This window comes from Hoplias malabaricus, chromosome 17, assembly GCF_029633855.1.
Source record: "Hoplias malabaricus isolate fHopMal1 chromosome 17, fHopMal1.hap1, whole genome shotgun sequence".
Lineage (NCBI taxonomy): Eukaryota > Metazoa > Chordata > Actinopteri > Characiformes > Erythrinidae > Hoplias > Hoplias malabaricus.
Window position 1 is genome coordinate 8,984,147 of NC_089816.1, and position 23,223 is coordinate 9,007,369.

At 41.3% G+C, this 23,223-nt stretch overlaps 1 protein-coding gene across 3 annotated transcripts in view; it reads left to right on the plus strand.

The window, feature by feature from the left end:
• LOC136673611 (serine/threonine-protein phosphatase 2A 55 kDa regulatory subunit B beta isoform) overlaps positions 1 to 23,115 on the plus strand; it is a 47,691-nt gene extending 24,576 nt beyond the window's left edge. For 2 of the 3 annotated variants that reach the window (XM_066649194.1, XM_066649195.1), the window contains exons 2-9: positions 9,475 to 9,572; positions 10,606 to 10,771; positions 11,671 to 11,783; positions 15,714 to 15,891; positions 16,342 to 16,506; positions 19,593 to 19,762; positions 20,501 to 20,592; positions 20,903 to 23,115. In XM_066649194.1, coding sequence (XP_066505291.1) covers positions 9,475 to 9,572; positions 10,606 to 10,771; positions 11,671 to 11,783; positions 15,714 to 15,891; positions 16,342 to 16,506; positions 19,593 to 19,762; positions 20,501 to 20,592; positions 20,903 to 21,182 — 1,262 coding nt within the window. In that variant the 3' untranslated portion in view covers positions 21,183 to 23,115. Of the gene's footprint in view, positions 1 to 8,198; positions 8,323 to 9,474; positions 9,573 to 10,605; positions 10,772 to 11,670; positions 11,784 to 15,713; positions 15,892 to 16,341; positions 16,507 to 19,592; positions 19,763 to 20,500; positions 20,593 to 20,902 lie in introns of those variants that run through there. The other variant, XM_066649196.1, reaches the window with a different exon arrangement.
• The last annotated feature ends 108 nt before the right edge of the window (positions 23,116 to 23,223 follow it).

Consider the following 23,223-nt stretch of genomic DNA (forward strand, 5'->3'; position numbering starts at 1 on the left):
AGGCCTAATCTCAACAGTTCCTATGAAAATAAGCATTCTGTGCAGAGCATGGCTAGATCAAGTGAACTCAGCACAGAGGAGGTAGAGGTCAGAGAGTACATATGAGTTTTCATATAGCCTCTCCCTTTATTCTTTCTGTGGATTCTGGTGCTTATAATTTACAGCTGAGTGTCAAGATGCCCCATATTTCATTGTCCCTAAAGGGTGTTTTTATTTTTAATATTCCGCCCACACGTTATTATAGTCTGTGAGCTCAGATAGGAGCTAGCAGTGTATCCTCCCGTCCCCTCCTCCTACAGCTCAATATCAGCCCTGACCCACAGTAATTCACAGACTGGACAACACAGACAGTGATGGCGTCTCCCATGTGTGGACACTGATAGGTAGGATTGGTTTCCAGAGTGAGTGTCCCTTGCCTCGGGCTGTGGCCAGCATCTGTAATGACGTGGTCATTTTGACCGTCCTCTCTGCTTCAGAAATATACCCTGGATTTTTAGGAGGATGGCCTACATAGAGTGATGAAGGAATTCTCCAGTGAGATCACTCACAGCTCCACTTAATGCAGTGTAATGCACTAGAGATTTGGCCAAACATACAGATAATTGCCTGCATTGCTCTTTAGAATTGCAGAGTAAGATCATTATGATTCAGTAGACCTTTCTCTCTTCAGGACGTGTATGAATGGCCTCATGACCTAGTGCAGTGACCTTGCGAAAAGCAACCCCAACACACACACCAATTTCTCTAATTTACTAAAGTGGCATGGTCCTGTTAATTGGATTTCAGGAGGTAACTTAGGAGCCCCAGCAGTGGTTTCTTTAGTCCCAGACCTAATAAAGCACTGGCAGGCATCCCAAAGGTCCAGGGGGGTGTAAGAGTTGAGTATATGCTTTAAATTACCAAACACACCCTCTATTAGCTTTTCCTCCTTTTCATTGTGATATACAGTAAAGACCATATCAAATTATCATATGTGATCATTAGGGGTCCATAATGCCTTCACATATTATCTCAGTGTTAATATTTAATGAACAAGGTCTCAAAGCTGTGTTATTTGTAATATGGTTAACTGAGCTCAATATTAGCTTTCTTAATAGAGCCAGGGATATTACGCTCTCCAAAACGATAATCATGGGAGCCATGTTAACTTGCGCAGTGCTAACATATGCACTCTTCTTCATTTCATATGCATAAGCAATCATGGGATTTTATACCTGGTTATAATGAGAACAAAGTGGCATTTGAATTGATAGACATTCCTGGACTGCTTTTTTTTCTCCACTGTGTAGGCACAGAGAATGAGGCGACTGTAAAATTCAGAGACAGTGTGCTTCATTAGCATAACACAGATGCTAGCAGAATGACAGTTCTCTAATAGCAGGAGGATGGATGTGGTGACGCTGTGAAGGAGGCTCGACCTTCATCTTCATTTGAGCTCCGCAGGCTTAATTGTCCAGAACGTTTCCCCCTTACATGCTTACATATCTCCCCATTCCAGCACTCCCACGCTAAACAACTTGCTTTTGAATGAGAACACATGGAGAAAGCCTCTGCAGCTGCAGCAGTTATTGGTGCAATCATTACTTGCCTTGAGCAGTGAATTGGACTCTTCACTAGTGCAGCTCAGCAAACGCCAGAGCCAAATGCCTCACAGTGGAGGAAAAAGTGCCATCTCCAGCATTTCCTGGATGTGATATATTGCCTGGCAGAGGGATGGCTTTACAGTGCGGCAGAGACGTCTGCACTGCAGAGATGGAGCTCTAAAGCAGAACCCACCCCAGATCCACAGGAAAAAAAGCCTGTAGCCGTTACACAAACAGACACAGCACAGTTTTGCTAAGATTATCAGGAATAAGAGGTTACCCCACACAGTTAAATTAAAGATTTGTCTCAGTATGCCTCTAAATATGAGATCTAGATGTGTCATGTATATTACTAACTGGACATTGTTAGCAGTAAGAGTGGTCTGTCTGAATTATGAAATATATATATTTTTAAATAAATGATAAATTGTGTTTATTTTAGTTTGTGCTGTATTAGTTGTCTGTTGGGACCAGAGTTTCTAATATGGACATCATACTGAATGCAAAATAATCAGAGGTCTATGCAAATGTGAGTGAAATGAAAATATATCGCACTGTTTTCCATCTATTTGAAAGAGTTCAGACTGTACATTATCATTGATAGCCATTTGAGAAACATTGTCCTTTAATTGTTGTAGTTTGTAAAGGATTCCAGCTTTATTTCAACAAGAGCCAGTTTTGTTAAATAAAGGCAAAGTCTCCCTTTGCCTTTATTGATTTAATAATCAATATTCAATTCAGAGGCTGAATTTAATATTCAGCCTCTTCTATGTTGTGTAAGATGTTCTCTGAGGCAGCAGAAGCTCTGGTAAAAATAGCAGAGTGGTCCCTCAGCACGGAGGACACAGCCTAGACATGCCTTCTGATCACAGCCCAAAGGGAGGGGGGCGACCCTAATACCCCCGCCCCTGGCAGTGCAATTTACACCCGGGGTTAATGCCCCACACTGTACAGACCGGCCTGTGTTATTATTACTGCTGCAGTGGAGGGGTGGTGAGGGGGGAGGTTGTTAAGGACGAACTGCAGCAAACGAGGCTGCCAACACAAACAGCCTCAGGCTACAGTTTGGGATTTTAATCATAAAAAGAAATATCTCCCCAACCCAAAGGGCCACATTTATTATTCAGAAGAAAACTGTACGACGCAAATGCCATGTTTCTGACAGACTGAGAGTGGAGGCAGGACGTGGGGAGATGCTTTGGACACATTAAAGATTTACCACCTGCTTGGTGCACACTGTTTTATTCAGGGATATGCCCCATATGGGACAAGGGGGGACGAAGGGGAGCAATTCAGAAGCATGTTTTATCATGCCTCTGCATAGTTTCTGCACTGAGCTGAGTATAAGGGAACAGGGGACACATTTTAAAGCACAAACAGCATTTTGGAGGCAGACGTGCTTAATTTTATATATAGAGGCTACTCCCCCTGTCTCGTTCAGTTTTTCTCTATATCTATTTTCAATTTTGTTCCTTTTTTCTTTCCTATCCCCTGACCTCTTTCTCTCTCTCTCTCTCTCTCCCTCCCTCACGCTCTCTCTCTCTCTCTCTCTCTCTCTCTCTCTCTCTCTCTTTCTCTTTGTGTCTTTGTTTTCTTACTGGCACCCTGTAGCTTTAAACATAATTTGGGCATTATCTATCTGTTAATGATGTGTGAAAAAGTAAGTCCAATACTGGCTCTGAGACACCACCACCCCCCACTGCACCCCTTAACACTCCACCCAACACATACACAGTCATACACCCCTTTGTGTCCCTGGAGGCCTGCTGCACCCCTATGGTGTACGTAGGACTCTATTCTCTTGTTTCCACAGGGCATTTTCAAAGAAATAAGGTTAATTAGTTTTTTCCTCTCCTCTCTACAGAGCACAGTGTTGTGGAGAGAGGGACAGCACTTTGAGTGCAATGGTGAGGCAGAGATTTGCGATCAGCAGGTGGAATGTCTATTTACCTCAGTGTGCTCTGCTCTCAGATCTTAACCTGTTTCTGGGGAGATCAGTTAAAACCTGCTGTGGCCACTGGGCTGGCTCTTCTCTCTTTCCCTCTCTCTCTCTGTTTTTGAAATGATCAGGCTTAGGCTTAATCAATACAGCCAGCACATGTGTCAAAACTGCAGACCAAGTGCGCAGCAGTCCCATTGCTCTGACACGTTTGTTGTTTGATAAGATTGAAAGGAAGCTATTGATTGATCAATTTAGTGTGATTTTCCTGTTTGAGGCATTCAGAAGAGGCAAAAGAAAAGAGGAAAGCCTGCTGTCTCTGCCTGGCCTTAGACCAGCTTTGTCAGCTGTATGAAGCTGCACTCAAATGATAAGAGAAGACTCGACTGAGAGCTTTTTCTCACCACAGTGAAGACATTGTGCCGTTTGATTGTGGATTGAGCTACATTTACCTGAGGGGAGTGTCCAGCACCTGAGTGGTGCAAACAACCTTTGATCCTATGGTTGGCTGTTAACATTCTCCTGCAAGTGTGCTGAGCTGTGGAAAGCCAGTCAACTGCTTGTTACTATGTAGCTTATGTTGTCATTTCTATCATACATGCAGTTGTTCAGTGTGATTTTGCATCATGATGTAAAATATCACATTTATTTCCACCCCAGGTTAGTTTTTCTCCCGGTTGCTTTATTTCTGGGTGCAAATATAAACTTTGCATGTTTAAAACTGTTCTTTGCATAATTTGAGTGATAGTGGACCATAAACATTCATGATGTGTGCACCCCCTTATGTAATTGCTCTCTTCCTCTTTTTGTGTGTGCCCTCCTTCATGCAGAGAGTGGTAATAAATGGAGAGTGAAGGTGTAGAATTTTGTGAGCGCTGACCCTCAGTGATATGGAGGCATGCTCAAATGATTTCACACCTCTTGGCTGGAAGTCACCCTAGACCAGACCCTCGTTTTCTGAACAAATCTGGTGTGCCCACTTCATAGCCGAGGTGTGTAGAGGCTTTGATCTCTACTGGCCATTACTGTTGAACACATAACAAATTTTTAATTCTTAAAAGTAAATGTCTGTGTTGGTATGTGTGCATAATGGTATGGTATAGTATTGTGTGTGTGTGTGTGTGTGTGTGTGGATTTGTCCTTGCAGGCAGATCCTTTGACATGCAAAGCTCAGCAGAAGTGCTTTAATCTCTGTGGCCATGCCTGAGGTTTAGTAATGCGTTTCACCACTCTGCCAGCTCCCTACTTAATACCCACAATTCCGCGTATACAACTAGATTTATGCAGTAAAAAGCCCTGGTTTGCTTATTTCTCTTTATTGCCCTGACTACATCACTGATGTTGGATGTGGAAGTGTAGTAGCTGGTGCTGTGCTTCAGCGTCAGCAGACACACGGTGACCTACATACTGCAGTATTGTCTCTGCTCTCATTGCAAACACTGCTGTGCTGTGGATCCATAAGGTTTTTTGAGATTTGCCTTGGCTGACAGTAGCCATACACTCTAAGAAAAAAAAGGTACTGTACAGGTACACAGGTATTGTTCTTAAAGGTATAAACAGTGTAAATATACCTTTAAAGGTACACCAATGGTTTTAAAGCCCAGTTGTGCTCCCTAAAGGTATATTACATTCTCTTCTTCAGAAGGAGAGGGGAATATTTGTAAGATTTCGTTATAGAACTGTGTAAAATAAAAGAACATAATATAGGTCTTGGGAATAAAAAAATTAAAACAATTTAAAATCTACAAATATTATAGAATCTGGAACTATCCATATTTTCTTTCACTTCAGCTACCTGCACTCTCAGCTGCTGTGGATAATGGGCGTGTGTGCTTTATTTAAATGCTGCAGTTATACTATTCCAGAATAATGTAGTAAAGTATCCTTCAAATACACAGTTTCTAATTTGCAATCTCATATTTAATAAATTCTGAAATGTATTTCCAAAGAGTTAATATATTCTTAAACTGTGGTTATTGTTTGTATATATATATATATATAAATAATATGTATATTAATATATTATAGAATTGACTATAACTAGTGTATCCATACTATCATGGGACTATTTGAGATATAGATCAGTAAAAACTTTATATTTCTGTCAGTATGTGTGACATCACGTATATTAATATAACAAAAATCTAAAATCTACCTGTTTTCATTTCCAAGCTGTATTGTCTAACTCCCAAATCGGTAAAAAAACACTTACAAATCATATGTGCAGCCCTCCTACTCACAGCTAGCACTAGTTCCCTTTCCACTTCCATGTGTTTCCTTTGAGACCTCCCTGATTCAATCATGTGCTTATTGTGTCTGCTCAAATGTGAGGAAACTCAATCTGTAAATACAATAAAAGGGGAAATGACTGAATTGGAGTCTGTTGTGGTGGTGTTATTAGTGTGCTTAAGGTAGTAGGATGTTCTGTCTCATTTCAGTCTTTTCCTGAGCTGCCTCAGTCATGGGGATGCACCTATCATGCATGTTTCATAGTCACCAGGGATGCTGGGATAACACAGGTTGGCACGGTAACCTACTTTATGGCGCATGAGTGATGGGAGGAAGCTGTTTGGGTGGAGGATGGTTCAGTGGTTGCCCAGGCAGCATGCTGTCATGTGACTGGCCAACCTTTGACCTTGCTGCCTGAAAGGTTTATTCACTCTGTGCTGCTTGTGTCAAAAATAGCAGTAGAAAACAGGCCACTTCAGGACGCTGTAATATGTGAAATCAGTTTTTTTCACATTCTTTGTATCAGCTGTATTGAAGTCTGAATGTTCTCTCTTCTCTTGTCCATTTTTGTGGATTATAATATTCCATGCAGTGTCATAAACAATGTAAGCAGGTATGGTTGAGGTTGCTTGATGAGTTAATTAAATGTTAGAGGAAGTGTATGGTGTTTTATGTATAAAGTTGGCTGGATGCTAACCACCAGCTCTGGCCTTACTGTTAGGTATATTAGCATAATAGCATCATAGCTCCAGTGCAGAATTAATGCCATAAGATCAGCTGCTCTTAATATGAAAGAGAGAGAGAAAGTGTTCATCATTTTGAGCAAACTCATTAAAGTTCTATCTTTAGTTCTTATCTTGCTCTTCGTTGCTGTGGTGAACGGCTAATGTGTTCATAATGAGGCAGACACTGCTAAGTAGCTACAGTAGCCTTCTCTTCAGAGACTTACAAACACATGCGTCTGTTCATATTTTAGAATGCAGTGGAAGGACCCTAGTCGATACTGATAAAGTATAGATTTCTTTGAAGGATTTTCCTCAAGAATTTTGATGTGTGAAAAAGATATAAACAAACCACAAAGAAGCCAACCCCTCCTGGTGATGTTACGTCAGCTGCTACCTTACACAGGGAAATTCAAAGCTGGGGAACACAATTATAATGAATGTATTCTCTGTTTTGCCCTTCCTTGCTGCTTAGGGCTTCTACTAGAACATGCTCTCTGATGTCTCTCTTGTAGTCTCTGTCTTTGTGTCTCACTCTTTGTCTCTCTCACGTTCAGATATATAACAGGATCACATGGATCAAGCATCTGTGTTTGATGAGTACTTAAGTTAAATTAGTACTGTAGCATATTTTGACCTGATTTCTATTTCAGTATTTTCATTACTGCATATTTAGAACTCAAAGATAAAAAACAAATCCTTGTATTTCATTAAACACAAGCCTTTGGTATTTGCTTCAGCACCTGCCTAGTGTTTTCTGTTGTACGTTTTGTGCCAGCAGGGTTTCTACTTTTTTATGCATGTGGATATGCAATTAAATAATTTTCTGTTGTTTTCAAACATCCATTGCCAATACAGCAAAAATAGAGAATAAGGTTGAAAACTCTGGAACATGTGTGTAATACCTGCCCAGACATTCACAGGTATGCCCAGGAAATAACAGGGCCATAATCCTCTCAATTTTCCCTTACCACTGCCCTCACTGACATTCCATTATACCCCAGCTCTAGACAACCCTTCCTACCAAATTTAAGCCCAAAATCCCAAAATAAAGAGCTGCTTGGCTGGGGGGGGGGGGGGGGGGGGGGGGGTTCATGTGCGTCTGGCATGTTGGATTATTATAGTAGTTCTAAACAGCCAGGCTGATCCAGGGAATATAACCAGGATTTCTGGAATATTACAATTATTGACTGCAGCAGTGTAGGAAAGAAATAAGCACCTTAGCATGACAAAGGTCAACATAGTCCTGTTCTTTCACAACCTGTTCATGTCTGAATGTTTAAGAAGGTCCTTGAGGAGCTAATGGCAGGACACAGTAAAAATAAAAGCCCTCTTGGCTTCCATTGCTCTGAATGCTTTCCTGCATTAAAAGCCAGGGCTCTGGCCACTCTTGCAGCTTTGCTGTGGCACTCATAGTGAGCCCGAGTCGCTCAGTGAGAATGTAATGCACCACTCCTATCCATGATGGAAGTGGTTTCCATGGCAACCGCTTCCTCAGTTCACCATTCAGCTAGCTTTAAATCCATGGAGGGGGTGTGGGTGAGGGAAAAAATCGAAGCTCTTCTGTTTCTCTCTCTCGCTCTCTCTCTCTTCATTAGATTTGTGCCTCTCCATTTTTCATAAGAGCACACTCCTAAATGTGCTACGATTTTTTTTTGCCTCTGTTTGAGTTGCCTGCATATTTTTAATAACCTTTTCTCCTGCGGTGCTTGTCGTAAACAGGTGAAGAGGGAAAGAATGTTGCTATTTTCTCCTTAAATATATTTAAAGACATCTCCCCCTTCAACGAAGGCACGGCTTCTTAAACAGATGCATCTTATTACTGAGGATAAAAGGAGATATCAGAAAGGTAGGACTGGGCTGCTGCAGTGGACCTGGAATCCTGCATAAGAATGTTGGGTTTATCGTTATTGACTATAGGAAATTGTTAGTTTTAAGTTTTTACAACTGTGTTTTAGTGTGCAGTGAACAACTCAGCATTCCTTTAATATTGATTTCCTGTTACATAACAGTGGTTAAGAGCTTTTAAAAATTATCTGTTTTTTTCCAGTCTAATCTCTACCTGCTACATCTATAGCATACAGTAAAATAACACAAATAATAGAACCCAAAGGGCAGAAGCAGTCTTCGTGAATATCATATTCTACAGATGCTGAAAAATGTCCGACAGGGATCAAGCCTTGTCTTATACTATGCAGCATGTCAAATGTAAGTTCTTTAATAAGAGGTGATGTTTCCCAGCATGAGGCGTAATCCCTGTCTGGAAAATCAACGCTAAACAATTTGCTATAATCTGGTTATATAAAAATGTGAGTTCAGTTTGAGTCTGAAGCGCTGGAGCCTGTGTTGAGTGTCTTTATCATATGTGGATGAATGAACAGAAAAACACTTCCTCCCTCCAGTGGAACAAACCCACTCTCCAGGGGAGCGCAGAGGGCAAATCCTGCTGAAACAGCAGCTCTGAATCTGTTTAACTTACTGATCTCCTGCTAATATGCAGCACTATGATAAAACTGGGGAATTACAATCTAGCCTGGCATTTGCAGGATGATTTGGGGGATTACATTCCACACTGCCTGGCCCTAACCATTCAGTGGCTTTACCTCTTCTAAGTCTTCTTTAACCTTTCTTTTCTCACCAGAATGTGGGTCATTGGAACAGTATTATACAATATAAATAAAGGATATTTGTAATTTTCATTCTGTTTTGATTTGCTTCTCTTGTGGCTTCATGTAAATGAGGTTTTGGACAACAGTTGAGAACACACTGTTCTTGACAGGGGGTCCTCACATCTTAACACTGCATATTATGACAAGCTGTGGATTTTATATCTTTTAGGAGCTTTTCTTTTTGAAATGTTATTCTTCCACTGAAAATGCTTGAAGTTGGCAGTAGCCTCTGTTGCTAAATTCATTGCTGTGGAATTCGTAGAGACTACGCTAGACTGTGGGGGTAGTGTTTTTTTTTTTTTTTAACTCTCTCTGTGTGCTTTCTGTTTCAGCCGACATCATCTCTACGGTTGAGTTTAACTCAACAGGGGAGCTCTTGGCCACTGGAGACAAGGGAGGACGTGTGGTGGTTTTCCAGAGAGAACAGGAGGTAAATACATGAAAGAAGACAAGACACTTTCCAAATGTTCCTGTCTACACTGCACTCGTAGAAAGCTATTTGAATCCTTTCAACTACATCATCATTATTATTGTTGTGATGTTGGCATGGTTCCTTTCACTGTAATGAAGACTAAGAAGCACCAAGAGCTTGTGTACATATTTAAAGTCAAACACAACCAGAGGTATAGTCTAGGTGATACTCAGGTATATGCTGTGTGCATAAGAGTACTTATCTGTTATCACCAGTGTATGTGAAATCTTGAGATTAACACTGAATCTAGCTCTGAACACCTGTGTTCATTATCCAGCCGAATGTTTGATAATGCCTCATTAGCATTATCAGAAAACTATTCTAGTGTTATTAAGATTGCTATATGATTTTTAATTTTGGTTCTGGGTAGGGAAGGGCGGTAGGGATGGGGGGGGGGGATTCCAACCTCATGTTTGCTTTAATGGATTGCTTTGGAAATCACCACAGTTATTGATTTTGGACCCACCCTTATTTCCATTAGCATATTGATTGCATGTACATGTGTGTGGGTAACCTCCAGCTGTGCCAAAGCAACTACAGATCAATGGTGTGTTATGTTTAATTCAGTGTATAAGTACTCACTTTTAGACACATCCTATTTATGTTTTTTCCCTGCGCTGTCCAAGTAAAAATAGTAGCTTTACAGGAAAAAACCTTTTTTGGAATTCAACATAAAAAATCATTTTGGAGCATGTCTGTTGGTTCTGTTGTTTATTAAATTGAAGACAGCTGCCGTTTTCAAATGATGTAGTAAAAATCGACAAAGATTGAGATGCATTTCTTTAATAGGACAGCAATGATCTATACCATGTCCAGTACTGAGAGCTATTGCAGGCAAATAGCTCTGAAATTAATCTATATCCAGAGATATAAAATTAGTAACATTTACTCATTCTTACATTTTATATCTGGATGTAGATTTAATTTCATGCAACCCTTTGACATAATATTAAGGGGTTGTCTACTGCACTTACTCTCTTTTCTGATTCAGAGTAAGAACCAGCCTCACAGAAGAGGAGAGTATAATGTTTACAGCACGTTCCAGAGCCATGAGCCTGAGTTCGACTACCTAAAGAGTCTGGAGATTGAGGAGAAGATCAACAAGATCCGGTGGCTTCCCCAGCAGAATGCTGCCTACTTCTTGCTCTCCACCAATGGTGAGTGACCGTTTACCATATATGTGCACTTTGTATTTTTATGCTGATCTGCATACTTTGTTAGCCCCCATGTTCAGGACCAACACAGAGCAGGTATTATTTGAATAGTGGATCATTACACTCAGAGCTGACCATATTTGACTGTCTGATATTTGCGTGTATATTGATGATGTAATAAAGTATATATATGTAACTGTAACTGAGTTGTAAAGGTAAAACAGCTGACTGGGGGAGATGGGAGATGGTTCATAATGTAAATGGTCAAAATAACCTGGTCTTTCCAGGTTTAAGTTTCAAAACAGTGTTAGACTAAAACATGCTCCAGTATAATTAAAGTCACAGCTCTTCGGGCATGGGGGGTTTATTATGTGAAACTTATTATATCTCAAAAAGGTCAAAATGACAGTCTCTTCCTTTCCAGTGTTAAATGAACATTTAGGTGTTTAATATTTATAAGATTAAGACAAAACACATACATCATAAGTGGAAAAAGGCTATAGGTTAATATGGTAAAGTGATACTCTTAGAGTGTAAAAGGTAATCAGGGGCCAGAGATACTGGCACATCCTCTCAGCGTTGCGATGGAACCATAAATTTTATTGCATCATAACTAGGAAGTAAATCTCATGATCCTTGTATTGACTAAATCATATACATATAATCTATGTAACACAGAAATATATTGTAGCTGTCAACCCAGTAATTCTTCTCTGGGGTCATGTGCACCTCCTTTCAGACAGTATGACTTCATCTTATATCCTCCACTGAGCTGGAGATCTGCCAGTATTGTGCCAGATTGCCTGCAATCTCTCTCTCTCTCTCTCTCTCTATCTGTCTCTCTATCTTTGTTCACTCATGCTCTCGTACTGTCTTGTGTTAATATTGGTGGGTACGTGCAGATAAAACTGTGAAGCTGTGGAAGATCAGTGAGCGAGATAAGAGACCAGAAGGCTATAATTTGAAGGATGAAGATGGAAGGATTCGAGACCCTTCGACTATCACCTCACTACGGGTCAGTACTAGGAGTGAATCAATGTGTTCTTTATGGTGGGGAATTCCAGTGAATTTATTATGGAAAGCTACAATAAATTGTATAATATACACAGGGAATAATAATAAAATTCCGTATGTGTTAATTCTGGGGCAAAGACTGTTCTCAAATTATTTTCTAATAAAAATGGAAAAATCCTTGCTGTATTTTCTTTCCACATTCTATTTTTACAATGAAATCTTTTCCTAATGCAACACATTCATCTCAAGTGCTTCTCATTTCAGAGAGTTACACCCTTATTCAATTTGCCACTCCTCTTATTAAGTTCCTTAGAACATCACCACAGTCAGAAGCATATTTCCATGTCCTATTGACTATTTCCCTGACACTGAAGGGAAAATGAAGTGAGATACGGCACATATGTAAATCTGTTTTAATGCTGACAGCAGTGATTGCGTACTTGAAGGATTCAGGCTAGCTCACCCCGGAAAAATAAAAAGTAAAGGACTTCTGGGTCTTAAGGCCTGGATCCGCTGAGTGTAGTCAACATCAACTCAGACTGGAGAATGTTTCATTGACTACAGTCTAACATCATTTTAAACTGGCTCAGAATGCAGCTCCAGAATGGCAGATTGCTGGGTGGAGATTTTGAGAGTCTCTGAATTGAAACTAAGCCCAAGCCCCAGCAGCAGTCAGCAGTTCATCAGAAGCTTGGTGATGCATTCTGGTGTAAATGCTACATGAGACGGCCTCCATTCAAGTCAATTCTCATGTGAAAATCACATTTTGTGTGCTCACGGCCAGCACTGATTAATGATCTTCTATCATCAATAGACAGCGTCTCTCTCTTAATCAAAAGGCAGCTGCCGAGAGTGATGAGTGTGTGCAGTGAAAAAGACATGATAATTTCTTTCTCTCTCTCTCTCTCTCTGTCTCTCTCGTGCTCTTTCACCCATCCCACCAAATTGAATCCACATACAAAAGGGGGGGCACGACTCTGTGTATCCATTAGTGTTTGGTGTGGTGTCTGTTTTTCGGCTCCGTGGCCTAATGGATTAAAGCGTTCTACTCCTTTGCCATTGTCTGGCCAGTGTGGAAGATTAGCCTGACGCGGGACTGATGGCAGTGAAGGTGGCAATCTCATTTGAAGCGTGAAATATATGTGTGCTGGAGATGGAGAGAGGGATTTATCTGTGGGCATACAGGCAGAGGAGTGCAGAGATGTGTATGTGTGAGGAGGGAGGGTAAGAGGGAAGGAGCAGAGGGAAGACTCTGTGGGGTGAGATGAGCACACATGTCATGTGTTTTGGCAGCGCTCCCCGACAGCATCATATTCCTCCTCTTCTCACTGCATGTGGTTATGCCTCTGGGGCCATCACTAAGCTAGTTCTGAGGTTTGAGAGTTCATAACTCCAAATTATGACCGATATGTTGAGTTGACAGTGTATATCTGTTATAGAGGAACAAGAAAATGTGTTATTATTTAGCTCTGTAAACTGTAAACCCTCAAGTATCTGTACGTAGGCTCCCACTTTAATTACTCACACTGCTGGCCACATTAATTAAATATTATGTTCTGAAATATCCATTAAACGTATTGAATATGCAGAATGGTCTGATATTGGAGATTCTGTCATTACTGTCTTTTAAGCAAATATTACACACAGAAAATATTAAAAAATGTAATAATTAAAAAATGTAGATGTTGAAATTTTTACATGATTTGACTGGGTATTTTTTGAAATTAAATAATAAAAAAAAGTAAGGAGTTGGTGTGTTCTCCCCGTGTCCGCGTGGGTTTCCTCCGGGTGCTCCGGTTTCCTCCCACAGTCCAAACACACACGTTGGTAGGTGGATTGGCGACTCAAAAGTGTCCGTAAGTGTGAATGTGTGAGTGAATGTGTGTGTGTCTGTGTTGCCCCGTGAAGGACTGGCGCCCCCTCCAGGGTGTATTCCCGCCTTGCGCCCAATGATTCCAGGTAGGCTCTGGACCAACCGCGACCCTGAATTGGATAAGCGCTTACAGATAATGAATGAATGAATGAATGAATGAATAAAACAAAGTAATTCAGATTGCGGAAACATACCTAATAATTCATCATTTTTGTAAAGCAGATTTCAAACAACCCCTTTTTCTCACATAAAACATTTTCCACTTTTCAGCATTACTTACAAAATCTCTTGACATGTGCAGGTCCATTGTCTATAGTGTGAAAAGCTGAAAATGCCTGTATATGAATGTATATGTTGCATGCCTATTTTCTACAACCAAAAATGACAAATAAATGCGTCAGTTAAATCCTAAACTAAGCACTACTTTAATGTCTAAGAACACTCTCAAAGCCGTTGTTTACATCTCAGTGACTGAATTATGCGTTAAATGTGAAAAATTTGTGGAATTGCCCTTTTAACATAATTGCTAAGTTATGTCTTACAGTGAGTGAGCAAAGCTATTACTGAAAGCTATTTACTCTGCAGGGAAAATGGCTTTTCTCTTGGCCATGCTGTTAGAATGGGTCTTAATGATTTCCTTTTTCCACGTGAATTACTGGATTCTGCTGCCTTGAGCATGGCATATACAATATGTTGGAACATACATGACTTATATATATGTCACACTTCCATATCACTCTTTTTGTTCCTTCGCTGCTTTTTCGCTACATTTGCTGGACATTATGGAGCGGAAGCACAGGCAGACTGAAGACGAGATTCTTTAAAGCGGTGATCCATCTCCCTGAGCCGAAAATAGCAAGTTATCATTCCTCAACAGAGCAGGGCTGCAGCTGTGAGCCCTTCTAAGTAGAGCTTGGTATATCTGGTATATCTACTGCCAGTATGTTATTTGATATGTATTTCGTATGATACGTGTGAACATTAAAGTATTTATTGTTGTTATTATATTAGAAAAATGATGGTCAATTACATTGTATTTAAGCTCTGTGTTATGTCCATGTTTCTGTTATGTGTTTGACACACATCCTTTACTAGACACAATACAATATCATAAGAGCATCTTTAGTTCTCTGGCTTTGAGATCAGCTTTTCATTGGACAATGTCATAAACAAAAAGTGCACATATCAACAATGCATGACAATGACCCATCATCGTTAAACCTGGGTATATTCATCAAAACAAATGCTGCTATTTAGGAATGAATGGGTTTGTGCAGTACTTTCAGCAGAAACAGCCTGATCCACGTCCATATCTAAAAACTCACTCCGGCAGGTTTAAGAGCTTTGAAGATTGTGAGTGTTATTGTCAAGTCTGTGCTAAGAGCTGATCTGAATGCCTTTCACATGGAGTGTTGAGTGATGAGGAGGAAATTACTCCAGGAGAGACTGCCTGCTGCTTCTAAACACACGTCATTTTGCACCTGAATGTGTACAGCATCTGCATGGTGCAATTAGGACCTGCACAGAATAGACATGACCCAGTAGGAAGTGTTGCCCAGTAACCTGTCCCCTGCATGGCCCTGCTTTCAAATGTCATGCCCATGTGGAAGAGGCATTATCGTGAATTTAGCACATAATTAGGGACAATGAAGTGCTAAATATAGAGCTGAATTTATCTATAAGAGTCAAATGAATTGGAAATGTCTATGAAAAGAAAGATGCATTGGTACTTGGTTCTATAGTGTAATTAACTGTATGCCAATACATTTGGTGTTTTTACATAATTAGAAAATGTCAGCAGCCCTTTACATTGTGTCAAGAATCCACGATGAATGAACCAATAGAAATTATCCTTTTTTTTTTTTTCAAAATTCAAAATCCAGATAATTTTACAGTAAATTCTAATGTTTTTTTTTTTCTCCAGAAATGGTGCCTTTTTTCAGAAATAATGTTTTACTCCTGAATCTCGATCTTAGATCTAATGGGTGAAGTAAGGAGGTTTGGAGATGGATCTAGCTGTGTATACTAATTCTTGCTTCTTTCTCTTTGTTGGTCCAGGTGCCTGTTCTTAGGCCCATGGACCTTATGGTGGAGGCTACACCCCGGAGAGTCTTCTCTAATGGCCACACGTACCACATCAATTCCATCTCTGTTAACAGTGACTACGAGACATACATGTCCACAGACGACCTGAGGATCAACCTGTGGCACCTGGAGATCACCAACAGGAGCTTCAGTATCCTTCTGTGGAACAGATCATCTTTATAGATCAGTTTAGACTTAAGACCGTTTGGTAAAATCTGTGTGCAGAATGGCTTCCAGAGTAGGTATCAGACATCTGTTCAATGTTACTACTAAAATACAGACAATGCCTAGAAAATTGTAACACAATAAGAATTGAGAACACAGTTTAGAATTGATATACACAGCAAACTTGGAGTAACTAAGGCCAACCCTGGAATACAGATGGCAGTCATAATGAGACCATTAATCACGAGCAGACGAGGATGATCGCTATCGATCAGGGTGTGGGTACAAAGTGAATGGTTAGAGTTGCAGCTCTTTTAACATAGCAGTATTATCAAGACCAATGAGCGATATCTACGGCTGCATTTTACTTATTTTAATATATAGTATTAGATCAGTATAACAAAATGCAATATTGCTTCCTGAGCATAATTTTTAGACATTGTGGACATTAAGCCAGCCAACATGGAGGAGCTCACGGAGGTGATTACAGCAGCAGAATTCCATCCGTACCACTGTAACACGTTCGTCTACAGCAGCAGTAAAGGCTCCATCCGGCTGTGTGACATGAGGGCCGCCGCACTCTGCGACAACCACTCGAAATGTGGGTACCCCAGGAACTCTTAAGACGCTCAAAATTGATCTATTTATCATACAGAAAATCAGCCATGGCAGGAGCATCAGTGCACCAGTGGGTGGAGAATAATAATCACTAACATCGTTTTTCACCTCCCCCTCCCAATACAACCAATTATCATTGAGTGAAGAAGATAGCACAAAGACCTGCCCTTATTCTAAGATACAGCAGAGTTGAGAAAGAATAATGCATGATTTCTGACTCACAAACAGTTAAATGTTAAATTGATGCTAAGATAATGCTCATTCATTCATTTATTCATTCATTATCTGTAACCGCTTATCCAGTTCAGGGTCGCGGTTGGTCCAGAGCCTACCTGGAATCATTGGGCGCACGGCGGGAATACACCCTGGAGGGGGCACCAGTCCTTCACAGGGCAACACACACACACACCTATGGACACTTTTGAGTCGCCAATCCACATACCAACGTGTGTTTTTGGACTGTGGGAGGAAACCGGAGCACCCGAAGGAAACCCACACAGACACAGGGAGAACACACCACACTCCTCACAGACAGTCACCCAGAGGAAACCCACACAGACACAGGGAGAACACACCACACTCCTCACAGACAGTCACCTGGAGGAAACCCACGCAGACACAAGGAGAACACACCACACTCCTCACAGACAGTCACCCGGAGCGGGAATCGAACCCACAACCTCCAGGCCCCTGGAGCTGTGTGACTGCAACAGTACCTGCTGCGCCACCGTGCCGCCCTTTCATTTATTCATTTTTATTGAAAGTAAATAATAGGCATTTAAAGGCATTCTAAATGTATCTGGAAAAAAAAAAGCTTCAGTAGCTCAGCGAGGTCTCACTGCTCACAAGCTGGAACTAGCCTTCACAGATGAATGTTACAAATGCATTGAGCAGCCGAGGTTTCACTCAGGTCCTTTCCCCGAGAGACCAAAGAGCATGTCCGCCATGACAGGGATTAGCCTGCCTCCCACCTTGGGCCAAGCATGGAGGAGGTGAAGCTTATGCTAATATTTAATGTGATTGTGACTGCTTTGGCTTAACCCTCTAATTTCATTTAGGGAGGCTGATAAATCCATACAGTCTAGGTACAGTTGTCTTCCCCCAACGTGCACATGGCTGCATTGATAACCAGACACTGATAAATTTCCATTAGATCTCCTCTGGGCTTTAGATGTCCTCTGAGCCTCGTTGGAGATTGTGGCCAGCAGCAAGCATTTGAGAGTCAGATTGAATACATTGACATTTCAGCAGCTGTATGAAAAAGAAAAAATAAAATAAATCAATGTTATAAGGTGCTGGTCCTGAATCTACAGAAATCCCTGTGCTGAAAGAATGCAGTCCTTTCCTGAGCTTTATTTAATGGCCCAGACTGTGCACATGCATCCTGTTGAATAGGACATTTGAATTTTTCTGCAAAATTTTAATCATGTGTGGGCCTTGGGGGAAGTGCGTTTATCCCACTTAAGAGATGCTTGGTGTCTGTGGAGATGACCTAGTGGCCTTGCATTTCACACACAGCTGTTATTGTTCACCTGGCTGGTGTCAGCACACAGCAGGCACACACAGTCTCACCTGGGGACATGTTCACCAATACCAACACTCATCTGGTACCGTGGTCTGTGTTTGGGGTCTTAGGGAGGGCTGCATAAATTTGAGTGCATACATGCTGCCCGTTTGGAAAATAATACTTAACTTTAAAATTTTTCAGTGAATTAATTAAATATACACCTGCAGGTTTTGTTCATTTACAACTTTGTAATTTAATTTAATTAAATTCATGTTGGGCGCCACAGTGGAGCAGCAGGTAGTGTCGCAGTCACACAGCTCCAGGGACCTGGAGGTTGTGGGTTCGAGTCCCGCTCCGGGTGACTGTCTGTGAGGAGTGTGGTGTGTTCTCTCTGTGTCTGCGTGGGTTTCCTCCGGGTGACTGTCTGTGAGGAGTGTGGTGTGTTCTCTCTGTGTCTGTGTGGGTTTCCTCTGGGTGACTGTCTGTGAGGAGTGTGGTGTGTTCTCCCTGTGTCTGCGTGGGTTTCCTCCGGGTGCTCCGGTTTCCTCCCCTGGTCCAAAAACACAGGTTGGTAGGTGGATTGGTGACTCAAAAGTGTCAGTAGGTGTGAGTGAATGTGTGAGTGTGTGTCACCCTAAGAAGGACGGTCGCCCCCTCCAGGGTGTGTGCCTGCCTTGCGCCCAATGATTCCAGGTATGCTCTGGACCCACCGTGACCGTGAACCGGATAAGAGTTACAGATAATGAATGAATGAATTCATGTTTATCAATGTGCCTAATTTGGCATGAAATTCAGATTTTACCCAGAAAATTAAAAGACATTAAAAGCACATATGTAAGAAGCACTATGTAACTGATAAAAAATCAACATGGGCTATTGGCTTAGATCTGAAAAATGTCACAACCATCGCTGTCCATCCTACCACTTTGTGGAGACTCTGCTGTGGGTCTGAAAGAATATGGAGCTATTTAGAATCTCTTTCTAAGGAAATTGATAAAAGAAATAGACTAAGGGATAAAATGTGTGGAGTGTGACATTATTTCCAAGGTTATACCCATGTCCTTCTTTCAGTTCTGCAAAATGGCAAGACCTAAACCAGGCCCATCTGGAAAAGCTGAAAGTCCCCTACATTTTGAAAGGCTGTGCGTGTGTGTGTGTGTATTGTTGTCGCATCTCCTCCTGCTCCCACACTCATAAATCTTTCTGCTGTCCTGAGGAATATTCTAAAAAAAAAATCAATCTGTGTTCTGGCATGTAGCGATGCCCAGCCACAGTGGTACTATTCAGGTTGTAGTCAGCTCCATTAGTCTCCCTGGAGGACTCATTATCCTGTGGTGAGTGACACTGGACTAAGCTGCAGGTGGACAAGCTCAGGACATGACACGGCCCACCGGGGACACACACATAAAATATATATATATTAAAAAAAAAGAAATTTCACACAGTTTCAAGTTGATAAAGAGACTTGTGTTTTTTGTTTGCAGATCAGGAGCTATTAAATCTGAATTTACATTCTCTCTCTCTCTCTTTTATCCTCCCTCTTTTCTTTTTTTTTAATGTAGTCTTTGAAGAGCCAGAGGACCCAAGCAACCGTTCTTTCTTCTCAGAAATCATCTCTTCCATCTCAGACGTAAAGTTCAGCCACAGTGGTCGATACCTGATGACAAGAGACTACCTGACGGTGAAGGTGTGGGACCTCAACATGGAGAGCAAACCTCTGGAGACCTATCAGGTACAGAACTCACACATCCTTACACATAACATAAGCAAAAGTCATAAGTGTGAGTGTGAGGTAAGAGCAAAGTGTAAGAACGGTCTGCCCCTGTGCCTCAATTACAATGCGAAGCCAGTAGCTCTGCTCTACTTTCTTTTAATTTTCATTTATCAGCTGATCTGTTATATTACATTTTGCTACCAAAACAGACCAGGCTCATAGACATACGTAATGCTTATATAAAAACATTCATTCATTATCTGTAAGCGCTTATCCAGTTCAGGGTCGCGGTGGGTCCAGAGCCTACCTGGAATCATTGGGCGCAAGGTGGGAATACACCCTGGAGGGGGCGCCAGTCCTTCACAGGGCAACACACACACACACACACACATTCACACCTACGGACACTTCTGAGTCACCAATCCACCTTCAACCTGTGTTTTTGGACTGTGGGAGGAAACCGGAGCACCCAGAGGAAACCCACGCGGACACGGGGAGAACACACCACACTCCTCACAGACAGTCACCCGGAGCGAGAATCGATCCACAACCTCCCGGTCCCTGGAGCTGTGTGACACTACCTGCTGCACCACCGTGCCGCCCCTATATAAAAACATGTATATTTATTTATATCAAGCCAAATAGTTATCAGTCTCTTCATCATGTGTTCTATGGGATTTTTCTGAGATTAATGCTATTGTTCTAATGAAGTGACATCTTCCCTAATGCTCTGTGCGTTTGTGTCTGATCTTTCAGGTACATGACTATCTGAGGAGTAAACTCTGCTCATTGTATGAGAACGACTGCATCTTTGACAAGTTCGAGTGTGTGTGGAATGGGTCGGACAGGTCAGTTCTGCTCCTGGAATACTTCTGCCATCCATAGTTGCTGTGCAGTGATAACAGACTCACACTACTGTGATTACTATTAATACTAAATGTCTTTTTTAATCAAAAATGTGATTATTTTATCATATTCTATACAATGTAATACTTATCTTAAGGACTTACAGTGATTTCAACACAACTGAAGTGGTAAACCACTATAAAGCACAGGCTAATACGATAAAAAGTCACATAGATATGAAATTGTCCAGCACTTATTGTTATGTTATAGTTTTATAAATGATGTGTTTTCTTCAATGCCACATTTTTCTAGTGTTATCATGACCGGTTCCTACAACAATTTCTTCCGAATGTTCGATCGCAACACGAAGCGCGACGTGACCCTGGAGGCATCTAGGGAGAACAGCAAGCCGAGGGCCATCCTCAAGCCGCGCAAGGTATGCGTGGGCGGCAAGCGGCGCAAGGACGAGATCAGCGTGGACAGCCTGGACTTCAGCAAGAAAATCCTCCACACCACCTGGCACCCCTCTGAGAACATCATCGCCGTGGCAGCCACCAACAACCTCTATATCTTCCAGGATAAGGTCAACTAGTGCGGCGCAGAACATCCCCTTACACACATCCAAACAGACACACACAGATAGTTCCTGCTGGAGCTGAAGGCATTTTGGGTATGTGTTTGTGCACTGAAAGCTAGAGGCTGTGAATATGAAATGGAGTGGGATGCTGAGAGCAAGGCCAGATTGGGGAGTTAAAGAGCTTCTCACACAAACATAGAAGCTGCCAGACGAGTGAGAATAAAAAGCGGAAACCCTCTCCTCATACTTTCCACCGCCTCCTCATTTTCTCTCTCTACCCTTTAATGAGCTTTTATTTGTTGTATTTATTTTGTAAAAGGAAAACACCTGATGTTTTGAAACAGAAACAGGATGAATCTAAAATGGTTTTATGAAGTCTCATGTTTTAACATTGGAAATCCGAACCTGTGCTGAACTGCAGCCATGTGCATTTCCCCATTCCCTCTTTTATTGATACTTCGGCACGTGAAACAGAAGGGTGCCTTTATAACGAACCTGATGGATGTTCTAGTCTCGCTGACAGAAAGGACGCAGCGCCCTTCACACAATGCCCTTCAGCCACCACAGAGCTGTCAATGAAACGTGGATCCACAGTGGACGGTGGGTGGACTAGAGTTGGATAATGGACGCGGCTGTGTTGACTGCGATGCCAAGGCCACACACAACCTACAGATGATTCTTTGCTACCTGCTTGGTTCTCCGATAGCATTGTGGTCTAAGCAAATCCATGCTGGTCAAAAATGACTTTCATTTCATGTCGTTCTTTTATTTGTCTTCTTGTTACAATGTTACAGTTAATAAGCTGTGGTGCCTTCTTTTGGTATGTGGGCTCGAGAGTGGGATGGGGGGTTGGTGGGAGGTTGTGGTTGTGGGTGGGCTGGATATGTTGGTTCGTGGAGTGTGACAGTTTTTGAAGAAATGTGGACCGAATAGCTTTGTGTAACAAAAAAAATAAAAATAAAAAATAAAAAAATGAATGAAGCAGATACATGTTCAAGTACACAAAAAAATGAAGTACAAACCTCAGTTCCAAAAGCAAGTTGGGAGAGCATGTACAATTTAATGTAAATTCTCCTTGGCCTGTATTACACTGAACAACAACAACAAAAAAAACATGATATTTGATGTTTTACCTTATGAAAGTAAATGCCGAAACATGTTCCAAACGCATTGGGATAGGAGCAAGTTTATCATTGTGTTACATGACCATTGCTCTTAATAACACTTCCAGTTTATAAAACTTAAGGATCATACGAGGACTGAAGACACAGATATAGCCAGTTTGAAAAGCAATTTTTTTCCACTGTTCTGTTTTAAAATGCTTCAGGTGCGCAACCATACAGGGCCTTTGTTTCATATTTTGCACTTCATAATGTATCCCTAGTTTTTTGTGAGAGACAGATCTGTGGTTCATAATGTCCCAACTTTTTTGGAATTGAATTTTTGTACTTGAATGTTTGCAAAAACAGCCCCAGTGCTGGCTGTTTATGCCTATGATTTATACACTGTTTCCCCCCTGAATTTGACTCCTTCATTGCAGTGTTGGGCGAAAGCTATGATTGCACTCATTGTATTGAATCACTGTAATTATTAAGAATGTTTGCTCAGCAGGGTGCAAACAAGTCTGCAACATAAGATATTTTGCCTCTCACGAACAGCTCAAACAGCTGACCTTTCGCTATTGTTTCTCAGAGACACCTACCTAAAGCACCGTCCTATTTCAAGTATGCTCTGCAATGTGGAAGGAGAGAGAGAAAAGGCCGGTATCATGATGTAGCCTAACTAGACATGAAGGTTATGTGATATCAGGGAATTTTAGGTACAAGTCCTTTAAAAAAAATGTAATGTCTTCTTAAACAACTTCAGTTGTGAACTTCTTATTGAAACAAAGTTTTATAGCTGAGAATGTATTTAAATGCAATTCATTGACATGCAGTCTTTAAGCTTAATGGAATTCGTTGAAATAAAAAATGAAAATGAGCAAATGTAAACAAGCTGAATGTGTCTGTATCTTTCTTTACAGTAGCTGTCCACATTGGTGCTTTCACAAAGGAGA